At 34.0% G+C, this 20,215-nt stretch overlaps 4 protein-coding genes across 5 annotated transcripts in view; all 4 read right to left on the bottom strand.

The window, feature by feature from the left end:
* Positions 1-2,725: 2,725 nt before the first annotated feature.
* On the bottom strand, positions 2,726-5,830 carry LOC21390400 (mitogen-activated protein kinase kinase 6). Its single transcript, XM_024175095.1, has 8 exons — positions 5,598-5,830; positions 5,115-5,199; positions 4,844-4,978; positions 4,138-4,362; positions 3,860-4,042; positions 3,444-3,667; positions 3,106-3,151; positions 2,726-2,938 (listed from the first exon to the last, which is right to left on the bottom strand). Exons 1-8 carry the CDS (start codon positions 5,669-5,671, stop codon positions 2,846-2,848), a joined length of 1,065 nt encoding a protein of 354 aa, XP_024030863.1. The 5' UTR covers positions 5,672-5,830; the 3' UTR covers positions 2,726-2,845.
* A 1,107-nt stretch (positions 5,831-6,937) lies between these two features.
* On the bottom strand, positions 6,938-10,513 carry LOC112094393 (glucan endo-1,3-beta-glucosidase 13-like). Of its 2 annotated transcripts, XM_024175093.1 has the most exons (4): positions 10,253-10,513; positions 8,136-9,410; positions 7,520-7,550; positions 6,938-7,425 (listed from the first exon to the last, which is right to left on the bottom strand). In XM_024175093.1, the coding sequence occupies exons 1-4, from the start codon at positions 10,305-10,307 to the stop codon at positions 7,284-7,286; spliced, it is 1,503 nt and encodes a 500-aa protein (XP_024030861.1). In that variant the 5' UTR covers positions 10,308-10,513; the 3' UTR covers positions 6,938-7,283. The 2 variants fall into 2 exon arrangements, with proteins under 2 accessions (XP_024030861.1, XP_024030862.1); XM_024175094.1 differs by lacking the exons at positions 6,938-7,425; positions 7,520-7,550 and adding an exon at positions 7,837-8,051.
* A 2,105-nt stretch (positions 10,514-12,618) lies between these two features.
* On the bottom strand, positions 12,619-15,498 carry LOC112094394 (profilin). Its single transcript, XM_024175098.1, has 3 exons — positions 15,269-15,498; positions 14,248-14,385; positions 12,619-13,057 (listed from the first exon to the last, which is right to left on the bottom strand). Exons 1-3 carry the CDS (start codon positions 15,389-15,391, stop codon positions 12,923-12,925), a joined length of 396 nt encoding a protein of 131 aa, XP_024030866.1. The 5' UTR covers positions 15,392-15,498; the 3' UTR covers positions 12,619-12,922.
* A 4,424-nt stretch (positions 15,499-19,922) lies between these two features.
* The window catches only part of LOC112094396 (profilin), a 2,516-nt gene continuing 2,223 nt past the window's right edge, over positions 19,923-20,215 (bottom strand). Inside the window, exon 3 of the mRNA XM_024175099.1 lies at positions 19,923-20,141. Within this exon, the coding sequence (XP_024030867.1) occupies positions 20,007-20,141 (135 nt within the window). The 3' untranslated portion in view covers positions 19,923-20,006. The remainder of the gene's footprint in view (positions 20,142-20,215) is intronic.

The following is a 20,215-nucleotide window of genomic DNA, read 5'->3' as shown; positions in this document are numbered from 1 at the left end:
AAAGAAAATAATTAAGTGATAAAAAAGATATGGTTGTGCATGCGCTTATATTAATAAAGAAACGGATAACAATTGACTGTGTTATTTTCTGACATATTTAAATCATTTTTTTTTCTTGTTATGATACTTTATCCTTAAAATTGTCATTATCACGATCCCTAAGCTCTCAATTTATTAGCTTTCCCATACTACTAGGAGAGAGGATAAGGTCCAAATTTGAAGACATCCATATCTGAGTCACCGTCTTCTCTCTCTTTTTTTTTTTTTTTTTTTTTTTTTTGGATTTGGAGGTGAAACTGAAGTCGCTATCTTTAGCAACCCGTGACATATTGCATACTTTTTTAATATTTCATAAAACAATAAAAAAAAAAGTTTATAAACACATCCCTAGTAAAAGTTTATTACGTGGAGAGAATCTCTCTACATTTAAGAGAAACGTTCCAATGACTTTAAGACAATTTTCGGTAAATAAGGAGTTTTTTTTTTTTGCTTTGAATCCAAAATAGTAATAGTCCAAGATTTCAATTTGTTCCTATTTCAGCTAATGAAAATAAATTAATGAATAAAAAGTGGGTACAAACTTTTACAATGTCTCTGCCTTATTTGTCCACTTTGTAATCCAGAATATACTTTTGCCTTCTTGTAGTCATATTGCTTGCTTCTTTTTTTATCTTTTACACATGAAAAATCTCCGCACGGAAAACTTCCTGATCCACAACTAAAAATATAATTTTTTTAGATTAATCTAATAAATTTAAAATATGAGAAAATAATAGTTAGGTGATGAACCATACTATTTTTAGGCCTATAATCGAATAGGTCATCTACTCAGCCCAATTATCAAATGGTTTTACGCAAATAAGCAAGAAATCAGCTTGAAAAATTAATTGTATAAAAAAAAGATTGAATAAAATATACTAGTCCATCGAAGTTCCAACATCTAGCTTGTAATCTCTTCCAAAAATAACTAAAAAGAAAATCAAAACTTGTCAACCCCCAAAAAAAAAATTTCATTGCCCAAGTATTAATTCCTTCTCAATGCAAATGCACACGTATTAAATTGAAGTATACAAATGATTTGACTCGATATTGAAATTATTTATTTTCATTTTAATTTTTTTTATTTATTATTATTTTTTTTTTTGGGAGAGATGGGTTGGTAGGCATGGCAAGCTTAGGAATATAAGGATAAGGAGGAGGAGGAGGTTGTTGACTAAGGCACAGGTCATGATAGTGTTGGTGTTTTGATGGGCACTCAAATTGCCACCACATGCTTTTGAAGGTATCCAGGCAGGTCCTCCCATGTTGATTATTATTGTCATTTTTATTTAATTATTGAATTATTTATTTTTCAAAAGAGATCATTATTGTTATTTCATCTTATCCTTGCCCAACTGCTGGCCCTCTGAATCTTTTAAGATCAATAGTTTTAGTACGACACCCACAGATCTGCATCTTTCCTTTGGGCCCATCTGCCTCATTTTTCTCTGACCCTTCTATTTGTTCTGTAAGCATACATATCACCTGCCATATTTTCTTCCTCAAATACGAACCAAATATATATATATATATATATATATATATATATATTTCAACGACATAAAGATCAATATTGCTCTGGGACACCTTGTTCTGTACATGTGAAACTTGTCACCCTTTTGTTCGTTGTTCAACAAAACCGTACATTGAATCTCAAGCTAATCATAATTCATAGGACATGATATTTGCAGAGAAGAGAGTCTACACTGATGCTTGGAATATAGTGTGTATATATATATACACACTTTTTTTCAACATTATCTTCGAGATTGTGTTTGTCTGTTTGGGAAACTGGGCTTTGCCCTGTCTTGTCTACACCAGCTGCCAAACAACCACCCAATCCATGTCATGAATATATTCTCCATATTCATATTCCTTTGGGGTATGTCAAGAGATCAGAAAGGCCACTAAGGAGTGGGCCCATTTGGCATGGCCATTGTATGGTCAGCTAGATCTATGCCTCTTGTTATGCCTCTTGTTAAAATGGGCTTTGCCTTGTTTTGTCTACACCAGCTGCCAAACAACCACCCAATCCATGTCTTGAATATATTCTCCATATTCATATTCCTTTGGGGTATGTCAAGAGATCAGAAAGCCCACTAAGGAGTGGGCCCATTTGGCATAGCCATTGTATGGTCAGCTATATCTATGCCTCTTGTTAAGGGTCTTATTAATATTTTATTTATGTATAGATAGGATAAAAATTAGTTGGAAAAGATTTAACTGATATAGTTAATTTTTGGCCATTAAACAACTTCAATGTTAGACCATAAAAAGATGAGCGATAAAACTATTGCATGTTCCCCTTTAAGGTAGCATAATTATCCTAAAAGATCAAGTTTTAGAGAGAGGGAAATCAGTGAGTGCGAAGACAATGACTTGGCATGGCAGTGGATTAAAATGAAAACAGGATAAGTATAAACGCCAAGACAAAGACTAATGGGAATATAAGTTCAAATGCTTTTGCTCATATACTTCAAAAGCCTAAACATTATCATGAGAACAAGCAATCGGCTATGCCAATCCAGTTGGATAATGGTAAAGTTGGAAACTAAGAGGGTGATTAAGAGTTAGATTACCAAACAATAACGGCTGCATTAAAAGTGCGATTGATTATGAAAAAACTTTACCAAAGGGGCAACTAGAAAGTGAAATTATAGCCTTTTATGTAAGAAGAAAATCATATAAAGGATTTGCTTGATTACCACGAAAAGATTCATGTAATGTTATGTTCTGTCAAAACTGAACACTGATACATAGGAGAAGCAGCAGTTTTTCCCCACATTCTTAATATTACAAAGACAAGCTACCTCGGAAAATTTACCGGAGGTTCCAAGCTACCAACTAGAATTCCGAGGTCAATATCTTTGTCTTCAAACTTCTTGATGAAAGGATGACTCTGGAAAGACAGAGAATTAGTAATATAACCACCAATCCTTTTTCCTTTCAAATCAATGGGATAGATTCTACGGGAGAGAGAGAGAGAGAGAGAGAGAGAGAGCAATCATTACGACTTCAAACATCATGATTTTCCTAATTATTGAAATAAAAGCACAGATTACTAACCAAAAGCTCCAAAGACGATGACCTTTTCCCTGGGTCCTCCTGTATGCTGCAAGCACAACAGGAGATATAATAAACACCACTTGGTACTTTTAAAGTGCCTCTAAATTTTTCTAGTCTTACGTTTGTCTATTGAGTTGGAAAAATATGGTATTAATATGCTACTTCAAGGATCAACTGACATTTAACTGAATTTACCAAAGTAAACCAACAATGATACCTAGAGTAGACATTCAGAAAATTAAATTATTAAGATCTAATAATAGTAATGTTTCCAGAACTAATTATTCTACCAAGATAAAGCTTCAAGTGACAGAAACAGCATGTAAAGTAAAGATTACCAAGCAGATACAAATGAACAGAACTCCGGGGAGAACTGATCCGGTGGAGCAGAAGGTGGTGGACTGTCCACTATTGCTTCCAAAAGTTCATAAAAGCTTGGCCGGCTTTGTTGATCTTCGGATCTCATGTAAGGAAACCGTCCTATGGCACACTCGAGAACAACCATGCCCAAACTCCAAATATCACTGCTATAGTCGTAAGTCTTTCCGCTAATTCTCTCTGGCTAATAAAAGAAATTGAAACCATTCAATATGTGTGGTTCATTTTGAATTTGTAGTGTGATTAAGAACTTGACAAAAGCAAAGCTTTATTTTATGAATCGCGCCAAACAAGAAAGGAAAGAAATGGACCGGCCGCATTTCTTTCTTTCGGCGTTAAGGTTTAACTATAGGGCGGAAAAACGATTGTCACATACCGACATGTAGTTGTAAGTACCCACAAATGTGTCCCTTTGACCGATTGAGCTGGCTAGTGATGCACTCACGCCAAAATCAGTAATCTTCACTTCCCCTTTATGGTTTACAAGCAGATTGGAAGGTTTTATGTCCCTATGAATTACATGTCTTTCATTATGCAAGTACACAAGACCTTGTAAAACCTGAAATGCAATCATAAATTTTCAATTTAGCAAAAAAGAATAGAAAAGAAGCAGTAAGTAAAATAACAGAAGATGTTAAGAATAAGTGCATAAACCTGTTTACAAACAACAGCAAGATATGGCTCAAGAATCGTTTTAACTTGTTTAATAACATCTACTAGAGATCCACGATCCATGTATTCTAGGACAAGAGAAATGGCTCCATTGTGGTAAAAAGAGTGGTAACACACAACCACATTTGGACATTGTGCTGCCTGGTTTATTTTCAGCTCCTGCACAATCTGTTTGCGAATTTCTTCTTGGATGTTCATCTGAATGGCCTGTAGAAAGAAACTTTACTTTTATTTATATATATATATATATATAAGAAAATACAACAAAATTGAACTGTCTGGTTATTTAGGAAAATCAGACACAAAACAAAAAGTATAAGTCAACACTACACCTGTTCATAATTTCACACACAACAATTCTTCACTGTATGTCACATCGAACAATCAAAAGGGATGGAGAATGTAAATAAAATTCATTTAGACCTGTACTTCTGTCAATATCATACAACCATTTTGTAATCTTAGCGTATAAGCAATCCTAAACATACAACCCATAAAGTTTAAAGAGGAAAACTGTCATTGACTCAGTGCTCAATGCCAAAAAGATATCAGAAATAGTTGGAAAACACATCTATACACATACTTAAAAGTGAGATGAGAATGGGTTTCAAGGGGCGTTTCGTTGCCCCCTGTTTCGTTGCAAGTCCAAAGAAAAAAGTACCAACTTTTTGCTGGTAGTAATACTGACCTTCAAGGCAAACAGCTTTCCAAGCCATTTATGACGAACAAGTTGTACTACGCCACCACTTCCCTTGCCAATGACTTTGATGGCCTCAAGATCTTCCAATGAAAACTCAAAATCAAGCTCCTTATTACTGGCAGACTAGTCAATCACACAAAAACAGACAACCGTTTGAGGCTAAACTCTCAAGACAACATTGCAAAGAAAATATTTATAGTTAAAACAAAGACAAGAAATTAATATGCATAAACAGATTGGGAAATTAAAAGAAACTTACGCGGGGTTCCTTTTCTTCGGAAATGAGCCGCAAACCTTTCTGGTTTAGGAGAAGATCGCCATCATGAAAGGTGCCACTTGCAGTTCTAAGATTTCAGAATTTAATAAATAAAGTTCATACAAAAGAGAGAAAATTTGTGGAAAAAAAAGATACCTTATTTTCGAGTTTTCTTAGTGCTAGAAAATTAAGAACTTGTCAGGAAAGGAAAAGAAAAGGGAAGCAAAAGAGATTTTAAGGAAGTTAATTAATTGGAGCTAGAAAATTCAAATTTTAACAGATCGTAGCGGATAAATGTCCCAAAGTGGACAACTTTCTTTACTTGATTGTTAATTACTAGTTTAGAGTGAATTTCAATCTGTATAAAGAAACACCAGTTTCTTTACCTTTTTTCCTGCATTTTCTCGGCAATCAAACAGAAATACCAAAGACCTAATCAAGAATGCAAATTTGCAAAAGACAAAAAATATCAGAGAAGGAACTCACAAGAAGGAAGAGATAGTGGTTTCTTCAGTGGGAACAGAGAGCTTGAGTTGCTTCAATGGCGTCTTGGTCTTCATGCTGAGTGGGCTCGTGGGTATAGTGAGATTGAGCAGGTCGCTAGGGTTTGAAATTTCAATGGCCGATTCTAGAGAGAGAGAGAGAGTTGCTTATTCTTTTGTTGGAGATGGCGACACTTGACTCGTTACTCGTTAGAGTTGCATAATAATTCAAACGAATAAGACCGCGTAAATTATTTTAGTTATATCTGAAAATTCTCGGATTATTTACCACAGAAATATGTACTAACTTTTTAATTCCCTTTTGAAAATCATTTTTAGGACGTTTATGATTTTAATTTTTAAAATTTAAATTTTTTATGAGAAAAAAATATTGTATAGAATTAATAATTATAATTCATTTAAAATTAAAGACAAATTCTTAAAATAAATATCTCATTCAATACGAAAAATGCTGAAATGTTCCGCCTGAAAATATATACATATATTTATATATATATGCTGAAATGTCCTGCAGTTTTTTTTTTCCCTTTCTGTCGGCAGCAAGATTGGTACTGTTTTCTTAAGGTATTTGGTGCCTTTGCATATTTTTTTGAGAATTGGTAAACTGTTCTCTAATTCTTAATTTTGATAAATTCTCTCTAGATAAATAAAATATTACATAATGCTTCAAAATCGATCACTTACGTGACGTGTTGCGTTATATTTGACATTCAAATACCTATTCTTTAAACGAGTTTTATATAACATATAGTTTTAGGCATGACAACGATGCAGTATAAGACAACATATGCTTTCTCATAACCGCCGGCTCGTCTCCCTGCTTACGGAGAAGCGGGGATGGAGTCAGAAAACCTCCTTCAGAAGGACTTACTCCATATCCATCCCAATCCCACCATTGTACTTATTGTTGATGAAATTTTCAATAAATTAAAACTAAAAAAAAAGTTGAAAGTCATCCTAAATCCAATTCGTATTCAATAATCACATAAAACAAACCAAATTTCAACAAAATTGTATAGAGAATTTTTAGCTTTTTAACAAAAGTATTTTTCTAATTTAAAAAACGTAACATACATTCCCCCACTAACTCTAGAACTGTAACAAATTGCTCCTAAGTTTTGAGAAGGCCATTGCAATGTGTAAAATATAAAGAAATTGCTAAATAAGGAGAATAAAATTATAAAATAAATTGCTATCAAGTCCTTTCTTCTCCTACATGACCAACTAATGCATTATATTGGAAAGTGATGGCTACAAGAGATGTTTAACAGTAGCAATAATAATATAATATAGTAATAAAAACCTTCAGAAGTTGGACCTAAATGTACATGATGCAAATGAAATGAATATTTCAAAACTATTCGTACCTAAACCCCCTCACTTACAATTACAAAAGTGTGCAATTAACAAATATTTCAGAGAACGAAAAAAAAAAAAAAATGGTGCTACTAACACATGGGGCACAAATCTGTAACTACCATATGTTCAAGAGGTATACATAAATTTCATCTTACAACGTAGATGGTGTTATCAGTTGTGCACCATTCTCTTAAAAATCTAGTCATTACATACAAAATTTTTCCAACCAACATATTTTCCAACGTCAGCTCAATCGCCGCGCGTTGTGACGGAAAAAATATCCACTGTGTTTCCTTCAACATCAAACACCTTACACATGGTTGACAGTTTCAAGGAGAAATGAGATGATGGTTGCGAGAATGACCATAGAGAACACTGAAGGAAAAGCGTTGAGCGGGGAAGAAGACTTTGAAGACATTGCCGTTGTGTTACTCGCAATAGTTTTGTTGCTCCTGCATGTTGCAAAACAAGATAGATGAGAATTTTGGATTAGAAGTGTGATTTTAAGCAACCACAATGTGGAAACAAGGTTGGATAAAAACTTACCCGGCAGTCATGTAGATGCAACTGTCATAGCCTGCAATAAAGTTTAAACATAAACTTTCGTAAGTCAAAAGAAGATTTCTCAAAGTATGATTGTGATTTGTATTGGCACTTTGAACAGTTAGACCAAGTCAATAGATCGGATAAGGGAAGTCAACTGCGAATATTAAAACCAAAAATGGAAACAAAATAGCTACTCTCAGCATGACAACCAGCTGAAAAATGGAAAGTTTCTCAATTTCTACCATTTTATGCTCTGTAGACATAGCCAAGCTTTTAAGTTTTTCCCGATAAATGGAAGAATCACTGGTTGTATAAATTATTTAGGAGATTCTGTAATAAGGTGCAAAATAATACTTCTATCAATATTGTGTAGTTTTGAATTGTGAGATATAATAGAAACATATCAGAACGGGAAAAAAAAAGCATGAAATTCAATGGAACTAGATAAAAATCTGATGATCTAGACCGCATAATTCTCCTAATTTTCAAACAGCTGCTTTGATGTACCACGATCAGCTACAACTTCCAATGCCTACAAACGATTATAAAGTGTCTTGATGGCAATTTAGAAAAGTAAGAGGGAAAACCAGATATGAAGTAAAGAATTAATACATACTTGGATCCCTGTCAACTCTAATCCCTGCCCCTCCGAAGCTGCAAGCGACATCAGTGACCCCATTCTGCTGGTAGAAGCTGTTGAACGCATAAGATGCATGAGACGCCAGATTATCTGGCTCAAAACAAGGCTGGCTAGGCTGAATAGCAGTGCAATCCACGTTTCCAGAACCACAAGCCCAATCTAATGCGTTTTGCAAGTCCATTTCCAAAGACTTGTTCGAAGCAATGCACCATGTAGTTCCATTTAAACTAGTAGAATTAGCCCCCGTAGCTATATCCACAGAGCCTCTTCCAGTGAAGTCTAGGTTATAGACACTAGTCTGATCCGGATAAAATAACCCCCAGTTTCTTTCGGATTCCAATCCTGGCTTCCTATTTTCATTGAACAAAGAGAATATATACACATCTAGCTCCTGTCCAGGCTTTGCAGGAGTTCCGGTATTGTTTATCACGTGGCGAATGAGATTGGTATTGTAAGTTTGCGCATTATCAGGTGTTGCAGCCGTCTCCTTAGGTGACCCTTTGGAAGGCCAGCCTGTTTCTGTGACCATAACTTTAATGGTTTTGAAATTTAAGGCCATCAATGCAAAGTAGAGAGCGTCAATCTGAGCATCAAACATGTTTGTGTACAACAAACCGGTATTTGGATCAATCACCTCCGAGGACGACTCAAATAGAGCATAGTTCAGAGAAATATTGGTTGCAGAATCTCTATAAGCATAGTAAGGATAAATATCTATCATGAAGGGAGAGCTATTTTCGGCGAGAAATTCAAGCATGGGCTTGAGGAAAAAAGCATGGCTACTATTGAAAGCTCCCGCAGAGGGAGGAAACGATCGGGACAAAACTCCAAGGGAATGGGTGCTTGACACTTTAATCTTCCTACTTAGACCAACTTTTCTAAGGGCTGCAAGCACATTTTTCATGGCAGGCACTACTAAAGCAGAAATATTGCCGGGAGTCTCCGTAACTTCAGCACCAACAGTAATGTATGTAATCTTTGTGGCTGGGTAGTGAGGAAGGATACTGTTCTTAAGCCAGGTATCTACATTGGATTGGAACTGAGAGAAGGGCAGTAAGTCCGAATTTGGGACCCCAATCATAAGTTCAATTCCAGTGTTCGCGAAGGCCTTGAGGACCTGCACATTGGAGTCGTAAATCCTTACATACTTTATGTTATGAAGTTTGACAAGCTCCGCCGCCTTGTCGGGTACAGGAAGATCATCGGCGTTTCTTCCGTAGCACACTCCAACAAAGCTTCCACTGCATAAATCTGGCACAAACGTTGACCAAAATCATCAATTTAGCATATAATGCCAGACAAAATGGAACCACCGCAGAGAGAAATAAAAGACAGTTAAGTGGATAGGCCTCATAAATGCAAATAAAGCAACATGACAAAGGGCAACTGCTCTTTAGCATAAGAAAATTAACTTCTCGATTTTTTTGTGTTTTTTTTTTTTTAAATTTTTTTATATTGCATAACAAAAGACCCAGATAAACAAATCAGACTTTGATGATCGTGACATTTCAAGGAGACCTCATTAACAATAAAACATGGCCCAATCCGCCAATGGGCAAGAAGGAACAAAATCATTTAGCAAAATTTTACTCAAATCTTGAGTTATCCTTCTAAAGACCAGGACTTTCGACATTCTGTCTGCACCATACTAAGGCCATCAGCTTAAGCTTTTAGGCCAATCATTAAACTCATATTAAAGACGTCAACAAACAACAGTGGCTTGCTCTCGAAAGCCAAGAAATGGGAAGCCACATAAGAGTATAAAAGTTTTCTGCTAACGCTTCATGGGAACCAAACGGCAAAAAAAGAAGTGAGAAAAAAATAGTTTGCTTAAAGAAAAAGAACCGACATTTTGATCTTCTTTTATTTTTATTTTTTTTTATTTTTATTTTTTGCACTTTTGGGGTTGCTATGATTATTTCCACAAAATAATAACACATATAATTATAATCTCTGGTGAACCAAAAGATCTAATGATAAGAAATCTGAGCTGAAACACAGAAAAAAAAAAACATAGACATTCTCAAGCCCAGTACACAGCAAAGAGGGAGAATCGACAACAACAAAGAAGAATCTGGAGAAAGGGCACAAACCCAACAGTAGAAGCAACAGTGAGACCACGAAAACAAGCCCGAAATCTCTCCCCATTGGGTCTTCTTCTCTGCCAAACTTATTCCTCTGCTTCTTCTTCTTCTCCTTCTTGTTTCTCTGGGATTGTAACGTTAATATTCTGAGACAGCAACGGCTCTTTTTTTCCCACTTTTCAGAGAACGGTTTTGTCTTTGGAGCTCGAGAGTGAGAGTGGCAAGAAAGAAGCAGAAGAAGCACTTAAGAAAGGGGCTTTGAATAGTAATAGTAAATAGGAATAGGATTAATGTCGTTATTTTGTGTTTTTGTGTTTGTATTTATTGGAAAGAGAAGTGTGTTTTTGGCAAATGGCAGGAGACACAGGAGGTTGGGTCAGCGAGGAACGGACCTAAGCGTGGATTTTATAAAATATAGTTAAATGAATTGCCTCGGTTCCATAACATCAGCAGATGTCTTCTTCTCCCTTCTGTTCCCCACTAGACCCAAGTGTTCACTGTTTTTTTTTTTTTTTTTTGGCATTTAACTTAAAAGGATTAGAAAAAACGCTTGCCACACGTGAGTTTGCCCTTCATAATGTCCATCGCACATGAAATATTAAACAGACGTTAGTTTATAAATTTAAAATTATTTTTAATTTATGTGTATTTTTTTTAAAAAAATATTGTATTAAACTGTAAATTATGATTTAAACATGTTTATATTTGTTACATAGAGAGGTTCGTACAGAGTTTGTAAAGTTTGGAGGTTATTTACGTGACACGTGAAATTTTAAGAAGTATAGTGAGAGAACCATTTTTTTTCTCTCCCTTTTTTTTTTTGAATATTAACCCAAAAAGGCCAAAAAAACTTGTCACACCATATTGTTTTATATCATTATCACGCCGTATTGTTCTTGTCATCAGAAGAGAAATCAGTGCAATTTTTTTTTTTTTTTTATATCTCAACTGCGAGAGTTGAAATAAAAGAAATATTGGCATATCCCACCTTATTTTCTCATATGAGGAATTAATTATCAAGGTCTCATCTCTGATATCCAAAACGGTGTGTGTTCACTAACTGAAATATATATATATTTTTTGCTCGAAACTGAAATACATTTGTCTAATATTCTCACATCGTTGGTGAATTCACACAGTTTAGAAAACACAGGAGATATTAATTTAAAGCCATACGTGGTAATTTAGGTAAAACATAGGGTACTTCTTGGATATTCCCAAGTTTACCTCACGATTGAAATTTTCAATTTTAAATTTTTACAGTTAAAAACTCTTAAAAAATGTCATATTTAACTTTTTCTGCTATAATTAAAAACTCTAAAAAAATATCACATTTCAACACGAATTAAAAACTCGAATCCGCGAAACGAACAATGCCTTAATCTATTCTTGATTTCTTGTTTGAAAATTGAAAAGTCGGGGTCAATGCTAGAGAGCTCATACTAAAGTCCATTATTGGCATTTCATTAAACGGAACTGCGATTATTGTATCGGTTTGACAGTCTTCCCCGAACAAATAAGAGAATCATCAACCTAAACCTAATTTCACAACAAACGGGTGGGTGGATTTATGATAAATAAGGCTATTTTACTTGAACTATTCTTTAACCGTAGGATTAGTTTTTCAACAGTCTAATCTGTAGTATGAACGGTTTTATGTCACGCGTTACAAATTTTTAATACGGACATATACTGATTTGACCGTAATAAAAAAAAATTATCAGTTAAAAACAATAACCATTTAATTGACTAAGGGCCGAAAAAGATGTGGGGCAGGATATCTTGCCCTTTCACTTCATATCTCAAGCCTTCTCAAATGATCCAAGTAATCAGTCTAGGCTCTTTAACGGAAGTCTCCTGAATTTTGGCCGTATAACAATAACCATTCAATTGACCAAACAAACAAACAAACACACACACAAATACATTCAGATGACAGTACCTGAACCATTGCGCCAACTTTGTTTAAAACCATACATCCTCGCCAACTTTGCCATATTTGCATATTTCAAAATTTTGGTTTAAATTTGGAGGACTATCTACAGCTCAAAAAACATATTTCAAACTTTATCTTACAATTAGACACGGATTGCAGCCACAAGCATTATGGCTGTTAAGATTGGATACAAAATCCAATGACGGGATTTTGTAAATTAACATTAATAAGTTAACCGAGAAGCCGAAGAGAGTGAGGAAGAAATAGCATGCAGGGTCCACTATTAAGAGTCCATGCGGAGCAAAAACCCACAACAACCCAAATCCAGTTCTAAAAGCAGCCCTTTGGGCTTGGCAAAAGGTTAAAATTGAAAAAGCTTTAGCCACGCTTGGGTGCACAGACACCGTCAAACAGGCTAAACAGCTGAATGCTAGAGTAATTAGCTCGGAGACAAAACAAGACTAAATTTATGCCAATCAAATTTACCACCATCCACTGACTCAAATAACGGACAATTACCTCGCTGAAAATCATCAAAATACTATTGACTGAAGGAGTACAATGAGAAAGACCATGACATTACTCTTTCAAACACCAAACTTTTTTCTTTCATATGAGTCCCCATAACTTTTAATACTTGTAATACATGTTACTGCAGCCCTTTTTAAGAAGCAGGTCAAACAGGCGCAAGCTGTATAGAAAAAACCTTGAGGATTCACATAAATAAGACATACCAAGGGAACTTAGAGACCCTGGTCAACGAGATAATCTCCAAGCCTCTCAACAATCATGTTACATTGACCAGGCGTCATTGGCTCATCATAAACACCAATGATCAAGGCCTGACTAGTCTTCTTAATAGTGACACCACCAGGACCCTGAAATAAAGCGACAAGGTCAGTATTCAAGATAAGAAAACCCCATTGGTGCATAATCCCGGACATATTTACAAACTTGCAATGAAATGCTTTGGCAAGGGGAAGGGTGTTGGAAAGAAAAGAAAATGAACAAGATGTGGAATCGGAAAGCAATCGAATTTACTTTTTAGTGTTTTACTAACTTTAGGAGTAGCTCAAGTACTAAAATGTCCTAGTGCATAGAATCATCAGTTAAAATTTAGTGCTTACTAATTTTATGATTTATTCCAATTGAAAGGGAGTAACTTAGGATTGCTTTCCCTATTCACATTGTGGGCGCCCACCAAATTAGCAATTTCTCATTTTGTAAGTACCCATAAATAGGCCAGAAAGGGAGAGCAAAACATTACTTCCTTTCCTTTTCCTTTCCCATTCATGACAAGTAAACATGTCCTAAATGCATTCTACGAGAACCCCACCCTCGAAACAATCTCCCACCCCACTCATGAAGCTGACGCATGCATGGGCACAAGTTAGGTAACAATGGCATGCATGTGTAGAATAGCAATCACATTACATCCCATTTTTCAGATCAATGTCCCGTGTTGAACTCTCAACAAGCTGGTAGTTAAAATCTCTCCATGAGGTGCTGGAAAATGGATTTGAGGCTCAAACCTAATAAGAGAGAGGCATATGCCTCTATATTCTGAGGCATGCCTGTATAAATTTTGAGGCGCCTTGACCTCACTTTTTTACTGTTTATTGGAGAAAGAATAACATTACTTGTGATCAAAGAGGCAGATGTAGGCTTACAAGGAAACCCTAAACTCTAAGGTTGCTGAAAATAAATGGAAGAAAACAAATCAAGGGTAATCATATTAGACTTATTACTTTTTTAATTCTTGAGTGTTAATATGATTTTTTATGATGTTAAATTGTGACTTGTAACTTTCGTTTTATAACTAGTTACAACTTACAAATGCTTGATTTATCATTTTTTTTTTTTAATTATTTTATGGTTTCACTTTGACACCACAAAATGCCTTGAGGCCCATGCCTCGCCTCACAAAGGCAAAAAGCCACAGTACCAGATGAACCCCAACAACTGGTTGGGGTTCAAGGGGATGACAGTCTTGCCATTTATGTAAAATATAACAGTTGGGTTATGAAAATATGCCCATTCATACTTGGCCCAAAATGTAGTTTCTCACCTTCTTTCCCCTGATGACAGCTCCCGACTCTCCTTGGATCACCATATATTTGGTGCCACCAAGGTACAAACCGGTTGGTGCAAGTGATCCAGGCTCGTTGAAGTCATTCATGATGCCGGTTATTTCTTCAGGCTTGAGCTAAATCCATATTGATTTCAAAGATATAAGAAAAATTCAATCATAAGAGAACAAACAAACAGAAGTTAAAGAATTTCAAACAATTCACATGTTCGACAAAGCACAAGAATAGTTAATGAAAATAATATTTGTCAAGAAAAACCCTGCTTAAGTTGCAAATTCTAAACACTTTCCTTCTTCATGTTATTATGCATTTAAACCCCTTCAATATTAAGATAATTGAAAGAGTAAGAGAAGTTGATCCCGAATCAATTCAAAACTTTATGGAGAAAGCAAATAATTTAACTCAAAACTTTTATGACCCGTTTAGTTCGTTGATTCGATGAGTAACTTTATGTTTTTACTGTAGCAATTAGGTTCGTTGATTCGATGTGTAACTTTATGTTTTTACTGTAGCTGCGACTATTTCTAGAGCTCTGGCAAAACTTGAATTCTAAATTTGAATCGGTGAGCTGTCGTGTCGTAGCAAAACTTGAATACTAAATTTGAATCGGTGAATGAACATGGTATAAAATATCCCTCGACTTAAAGCAATTTCAAAACTTTCATTAGAAAAAAAAGGTGAAAACCGATTGTTTTGACCCAGAAATGATGTAAAACTAGAGTCTAATCACAGATTACATCACATCAAGACGTGATTAACGAATCAAGAAATAATCCCTCCAAAAAAACATTAATCTTAACATTCCTCAACAAAAATGGATAAAATTCTACCATTTTTCCATGAGAATCAGATCAAAGCACAAAAACACATGCAAGCAATTCTCACAGCAAACAAACAGCAAAAGATTTTTTGATTGCAAGCTTTCGCACAAATCGCAAAGTTACAACCACAAAAACAAAAGCCGAAATTACAATCAGATCCAAGGAAAAGAAAAGAGACCTGAGGAAAAGTGGCGCTCTGGGCCCAGACGCTGCCGTCGTGGCCGATGATGGCCGCGGCGGAGAGATGTTGACCTTCGATTTCGCAGAGAAGATGGTCATCGACGTAAGCTTGCCACGACATCTTCTTCTTCTTCTTCTCTTTAGGTTTTCTCTGCTCTGAATTTTTCTCGTCGGATTTTGCTGTTTGTGTTGCTGAGAAAATTGCTCTGCTCTCTCCACTACTTCTAGCAAAGCGGTGGCGTTGAAATCACGGAGACGAAGAATTTATATTAATTGTTTTTCTTGAATTATGATTTTACTATAATACCCTGCAATGATATTTTGTTCGGGAAATTGCCGCTTTGCCCGTAAATTTCGCATTACCATACGTGCACATTTTTTTTTTTTTACCCTTTCTTTTGTCTTGACTCTTATTCTCTTAAACAATTTATTTTATTTTAATATTTCACAACTCAAATTTAATTATTGTAATGTTTTTTTTTATAAAATTTTAAAATTAATTTTTTATCACAATATTTTTTTTTTCATATACATTTAATTTGAGTTGTGAAAAGAATAATTTAATGTCCAACTCTTAAACATTGTATTGCCCATAGTAAAAAAAAACCCAACATGAGGTTATTAATTTGTGTATTTTTTTCATTTAAAATAAAATTACCTTTCAAAAAATCATCTCGAAAAGTTTACATGAACAAAATTTTACTGTAACATGTATCATTGTCATGTTCTAACAAAATCTCTTATGTTTTGTATGAGGGTTTTAATAGATTGAACCTAAGTTTTGATTTAAATTAGTATTTGTTTGTAAAAATAAAAAAGAATTTGAACCCAACCCAATCAAATTTATGTTTAGTTCAAATCTGGTTCCATGTGATGTTCAGTTTGAACTTATAAAAACAAAATCAACACCCTTCTTGATTTTGACAGATTTGAACCACAAATTTAAATCACGGTTCAAATCTAAATATTCATAAATACATAGATTCTTTTTTATTTATCTCAAAATTTCAATTTGAACAATGGACTATTATGGGCTCGTTTAGTTTGATAATTCGAGTTGAAATGTGATTTCATGTGAGAGCTTTTTATTGTATCAAAAAAGTTAAATGCGACTGTTTTTTAAAACTTTTTACTGCAACAAAACTCGAATTCTAAACTCGAATCAGTAAAATGAACAATACCTATATTTGCTATTGTTTCATTTTCTAATTTTGATGATAATTACAAATATACACGTAGTGACTTCTTATACACGAGTTCAATAAAAAATAGTTTAAATTTGAATTCATTAACGGCATTTAACAATCTATGCAAGTGCTCAGTTTCAGCCATTGGTTGATTAACTCGAGTCTCACCATTGATTAACGACATTACACGACTCGCTTATGTAAGACATATTTGTAAAAGTGAAGGGTTAATAACAACCGAATGGATTGTGTTTTGGATAGGTTCAAAATTAGTGTCATAATTTCTTTATGAACTACTTTTTAGGGATATAGAGTAAAATGACCATCTATAGCTCTTATTTAAATAGATAATTAATTTTTTTAAGTCAGTTTAATAAACTTAAAACTTTGAAGAAACACAATACTTTTTAGGAATATAGATTTAAATGACCCTTGTTGTCGGTCTGTATCAACGAGTAAAACTAAGAACGATTGATCGATTAAGGCTACTCGATCCGTCCTTGATGTAATCCACCTCTAATTAGAACTCCCTCCTATAAGCTATCACCTTGGCACTAAGGGTGGCAATTCATGTTAATGAGTCGTGTTCGTGTCAACTCGTTTATTAATCGTGTCAAAAAACATGAATCCAAACACGATCTATTTATTAAACGTGTTAAAAATGTCAACTCAAACACGATCTATTTATTAATCGTGTTAACTCGTATAACCCGTTTAAATTAATATATTGAATAAATAACTAATATAATAATGACTTATTTAATACGGTCAATACAAGTTTAACATGTTTATTGGTCAATTTATCTTTTCCTTTAAGAAAAATAAATGAATTTTACCTATAAATATTAAAATTCACATTATTTAATATATCATATAAACTTTCATGTTATATCACATATCATTAGATGACAGATGACACATATAATTAATCGTGTCAATTCGCGTCACTTCGTGTTAGGAAGTTAATCATAACCTAACTCATTAATTAATCGTGTCGGTATCAATATGATTACGACCCAAACTTATTTATAATAAACTCAAACCCATTAATTTTATACAAATTTTAAACCGTGTCGTCTTATCGCTACCTGAAATACCGGCCTTACTTGGCACCATCCGCCTCCAATAAACCGCAACTTCAACCGCTAACAAAGCGCCATAGCCTCCCTCAGCATCACGGAGATGCTGATCAAAAAGAAAAGAAAAGAAAAATAATAAAAAAAAAAATCACGGAGACCAATCATGTACCAACGATCACCCCCTCACTATCCATTAGAGACCACTGTTGGAGGCGGGCATCACCTGTGTACCCTCTCGCGCTAAGACACCAGTACTTACCATAGCCAACGGCCTCAAATTGGTCTCAAATTCTTCCGCAATGTCCTGAATCTAAAACCCCATCAAAATAGGTCTCATTTCCAGTTGTCCAACTACATCATGAATATGCCGTTTCTGTTTAATAATTTATTTCTTGTGAAGAAAAAAGATGAGCGAAAAAATAAAATAAAATAGGCAAACAAAGAGCTTAAGCATCTTTATCCTCAGAGACTATCAGTCACTGTCTCGGAGGGGGCTGATGCTTAAAAATAACGTAAAGCTAGAGAATCTCTTTCATAGTCTCACTTTTCTTCTTCTTCTCTTTTTCTTTTGAAACTTTTTTTTATTTGATGACTAAAGTGATTATATTATCTTTTTTAGTACCTAATAATTTGACTAAGATTTGATGCTCACCAATTGTTTCTGGATATTCCAGTTCGCTATGTGGATGGATGTGAATTCGCGGAGGTCTTGTGCTTTAGCAGGGGGGAGGAAAAAAATTTCTTTTCTTAAGTATATTCGAATTCTCAGCAAGCCAAAATGGAGCATAGACAATCACAAAAGGAGGAGGGGACCGCTCGTTCAGTAATATTAACTGGAGAAGTGGTCTACAACTATACGTAAGTGTATCAAATAATGACCCAAAAAAAAAAAAAAAAACCAACCTCTAATATATTATTTTTATTTTTTTAAAAAAAATATAGGATGTGCATATGGATCAAGCAAGCACATCATGAATTCGGAAATAAAGAAAATAATTTATTTGAATGTTATTCAGTTGATATTGTAACATAAATTATGACCATGAAAAAGCTAGTGGATTGAGGTGGAAATGGTAGGAAATGCCCCATCTCCTAGCACTGGCAAGCACAAGCTGCAACTTGCCCTAACAACCCAATTGGAATAATATCTATTTCAACTTGCCAAATTTTCTTTGCTCTCCAAAAATTGCAGATTTTCATATGATTTAATGGTCCCCAATGGAAAGAGAAAGTATAAAATAGTGCACATTCATCGAGAAAGTTCTTTTTCTTTTATAATAATTGATAAAATAACTCGTTTAATTCGTTAATTCGAATTGAGATGTGATTTTATGTAAACAAATTTTACTATAATAAAAAATTAAATATAACTGTTTCTGAGAACTTTTTACTATAGCAAAACTCAAATTCTAAATTTAAATCGATGAAGTGAACAGGACTTCAACATCAGCTTATTTACTTACATTCTACTATTTGTTTCAACGACACCTTCGCAGAAAACAGAAAGCAGATTTCTTTTGTCCTCTCTCTCCTATTGAACAGAAACAGAGAACCAATTGCCACAAAACACAAAGAGACCTTATAAATAAAGAAACTAAAGACATAAAAACAGAGAAAGGTTAAGAAAAGGCTCGAAGAATAGACATAAAGAAAGGTAAAAAGTAATGCAATTAAATAACAACCAAACAGCAAAAAACTGTTTTATGTCCTCCCACGGTTATTGCCTGCAACCTCACAACCATTTGAAGACTTTTCAAGTGAAGGAAATGCAAACTTGAACCAAACAATTAAGAAGATAACCCCCCCCCCCCCCCCCAAAAAAAAAAAAAAAAAAACCCAAAAAACTTTAAAAAAAAAAAAAAAACCCAAAAAACTTTAAAAAAAAAAAAAAAACCCAAAAAACTTTAAAAAAAAAAAAAAAACCCAAAAAACTTTAAAAAAAAAAAAAAAACCCAAAAAACTTTAAAAAAAAAAAAAAAACCCAAAAAACTTTAAAAAAAAAAAAAAAACCCAAAAAACTTTAAAAAAAAAAAAAAAACCCAAAAAACTTTAAAAAAAAAAAAAAAACCCAAAAAACTTTAAAAAAAAAAAAAAAACCCAAAAAACTTTAAAAAAAAAAAAAAAACCCAAAAAACTTTAAAAAAAAAAAAAAAACCCAAAAAACTTTAAAAAAAAAAAAAAAACCCAAAAAACTTTAAAAAAAAAAAAAAAACCCAAAAAACTTTAAAAAAAAAAAAAAAACCCAAAAAACTTTAAAAAAAAAAAAAAAACCCAAAAAACTTTAAAAAAAAAAAAAAAACCCAAAAAACTTTAAAAAAAAAAAAAAAACCCAAAAAACTTTAAAAAAAAAAAAAAAACCCAAAAAACTTTAAAAAAAAAAAAAAAACCCCCCCCCCCCCCCCCAAAAAAAAAAAAAAATCCAAGAATTTTATCGCCAAAAGACATGACTTGATGCTTGACGGATATAAGCCTACAGGCCCTGCTCAATAAGGTAATCACCCAACCTTTCAACAACTATGTTACACTGTCCCGGAGTGACAGGTTCTTCATATATGCCAAATACTAGAGCTTGACCAGTTTTCTTTATGGTGACCCCACCAGACCCCTGCCAATCCAATAAACGAGGGCTTTTAATTTATAACTCAATGTAAAATGAGCGATGTAGTTAGTTTGGGAAAG

Source organism: Morus notabilis, unplaced genomic scaffold (assembly GCF_000414095.1).
Source record: "Morus notabilis unplaced genomic scaffold, ASM41409v2 Scaffold472, whole genome shotgun sequence".
NCBI lineage: Eukaryota > Viridiplantae > Streptophyta > Magnoliopsida > Rosales > Moraceae > Morus > Morus notabilis.
The sequence above is the reverse complement of the archived record's forward strand: the minus strand, read 5'-3'. Positions and strand labels throughout refer to the sequence as shown.

What these genes read in the sequence shown, in the direction of transcription:
- LOC21390400 (XM_024175095.1), bottom strand. Translation starts at nt 5,671, where the DNA reads ATGAAGACCAAGACGCCATTGAAGCAACTCAAGCTCTCTGTTCCCACT. An exon ending in CCGAAGAAAAGGAACCCCGC is followed by an intron (nt 4,979 to 5,114) that starts GTAAGTTTCTTT and finishes GTGATTGACTAG; the next exon opens with TCTGCCAGTAATAAGGAGCT. An exon ending in TTGCTGTTGTTTGTAAACAG is followed by an intron (nt 4,043 to 4,137) that starts GTTTATGCACTT and finishes ATTGCATTTCAG; the next exon opens with GTTTTACAAGGTCTTGTGTA.
- LOC112094393 (XM_024175093.1), bottom strand. Translation starts at nt 10,307, where the DNA reads ATGGGGAGAGATTTCGGGCTTGTTTTCGTGGTCTCACTGTTGCTTCTA. An exon ending in TAGAGTTGACAGGGATCCAA is followed by an intron (nt 7,551 to 8,135) that starts GTATGTATTAAT and finishes ACTTTATTGCAG; the next exon opens with GCTATGACAGTTGCATCTAC. An exon ending in TGCATCTACATGACTGCCGG is followed by an intron (nt 7,426 to 7,519) that starts GTAAGTTTTTAT and finishes TGCAACATGCAG; the next exon opens with GAGCAACAAAACTATTGCGA.
- LOC112094394 (XM_024175098.1), bottom strand. Translation starts at nt 15,391, where the DNA reads ATGTCGTGGCAAGCTTACGTCGATGACCATCTTCTCTGCGAAATCGAA. An exon ending in AGAGCGCCACTTTTCCTCAG is followed by an intron (nt 14,386 to 15,268) that starts GTCTCTTTTCTT and finishes ATATGGATTTAG; the next exon opens with CTCAAGCCTGAAGAAATAAC. An exon ending in CTGTCATCAGGGGAAAGAAG is followed by an intron (nt 13,058 to 14,247) that starts GTGAGAAACTAC and finishes GCTTTATTTCAG; the next exon opens with GGTCCTGGTGGTGTCACTAT.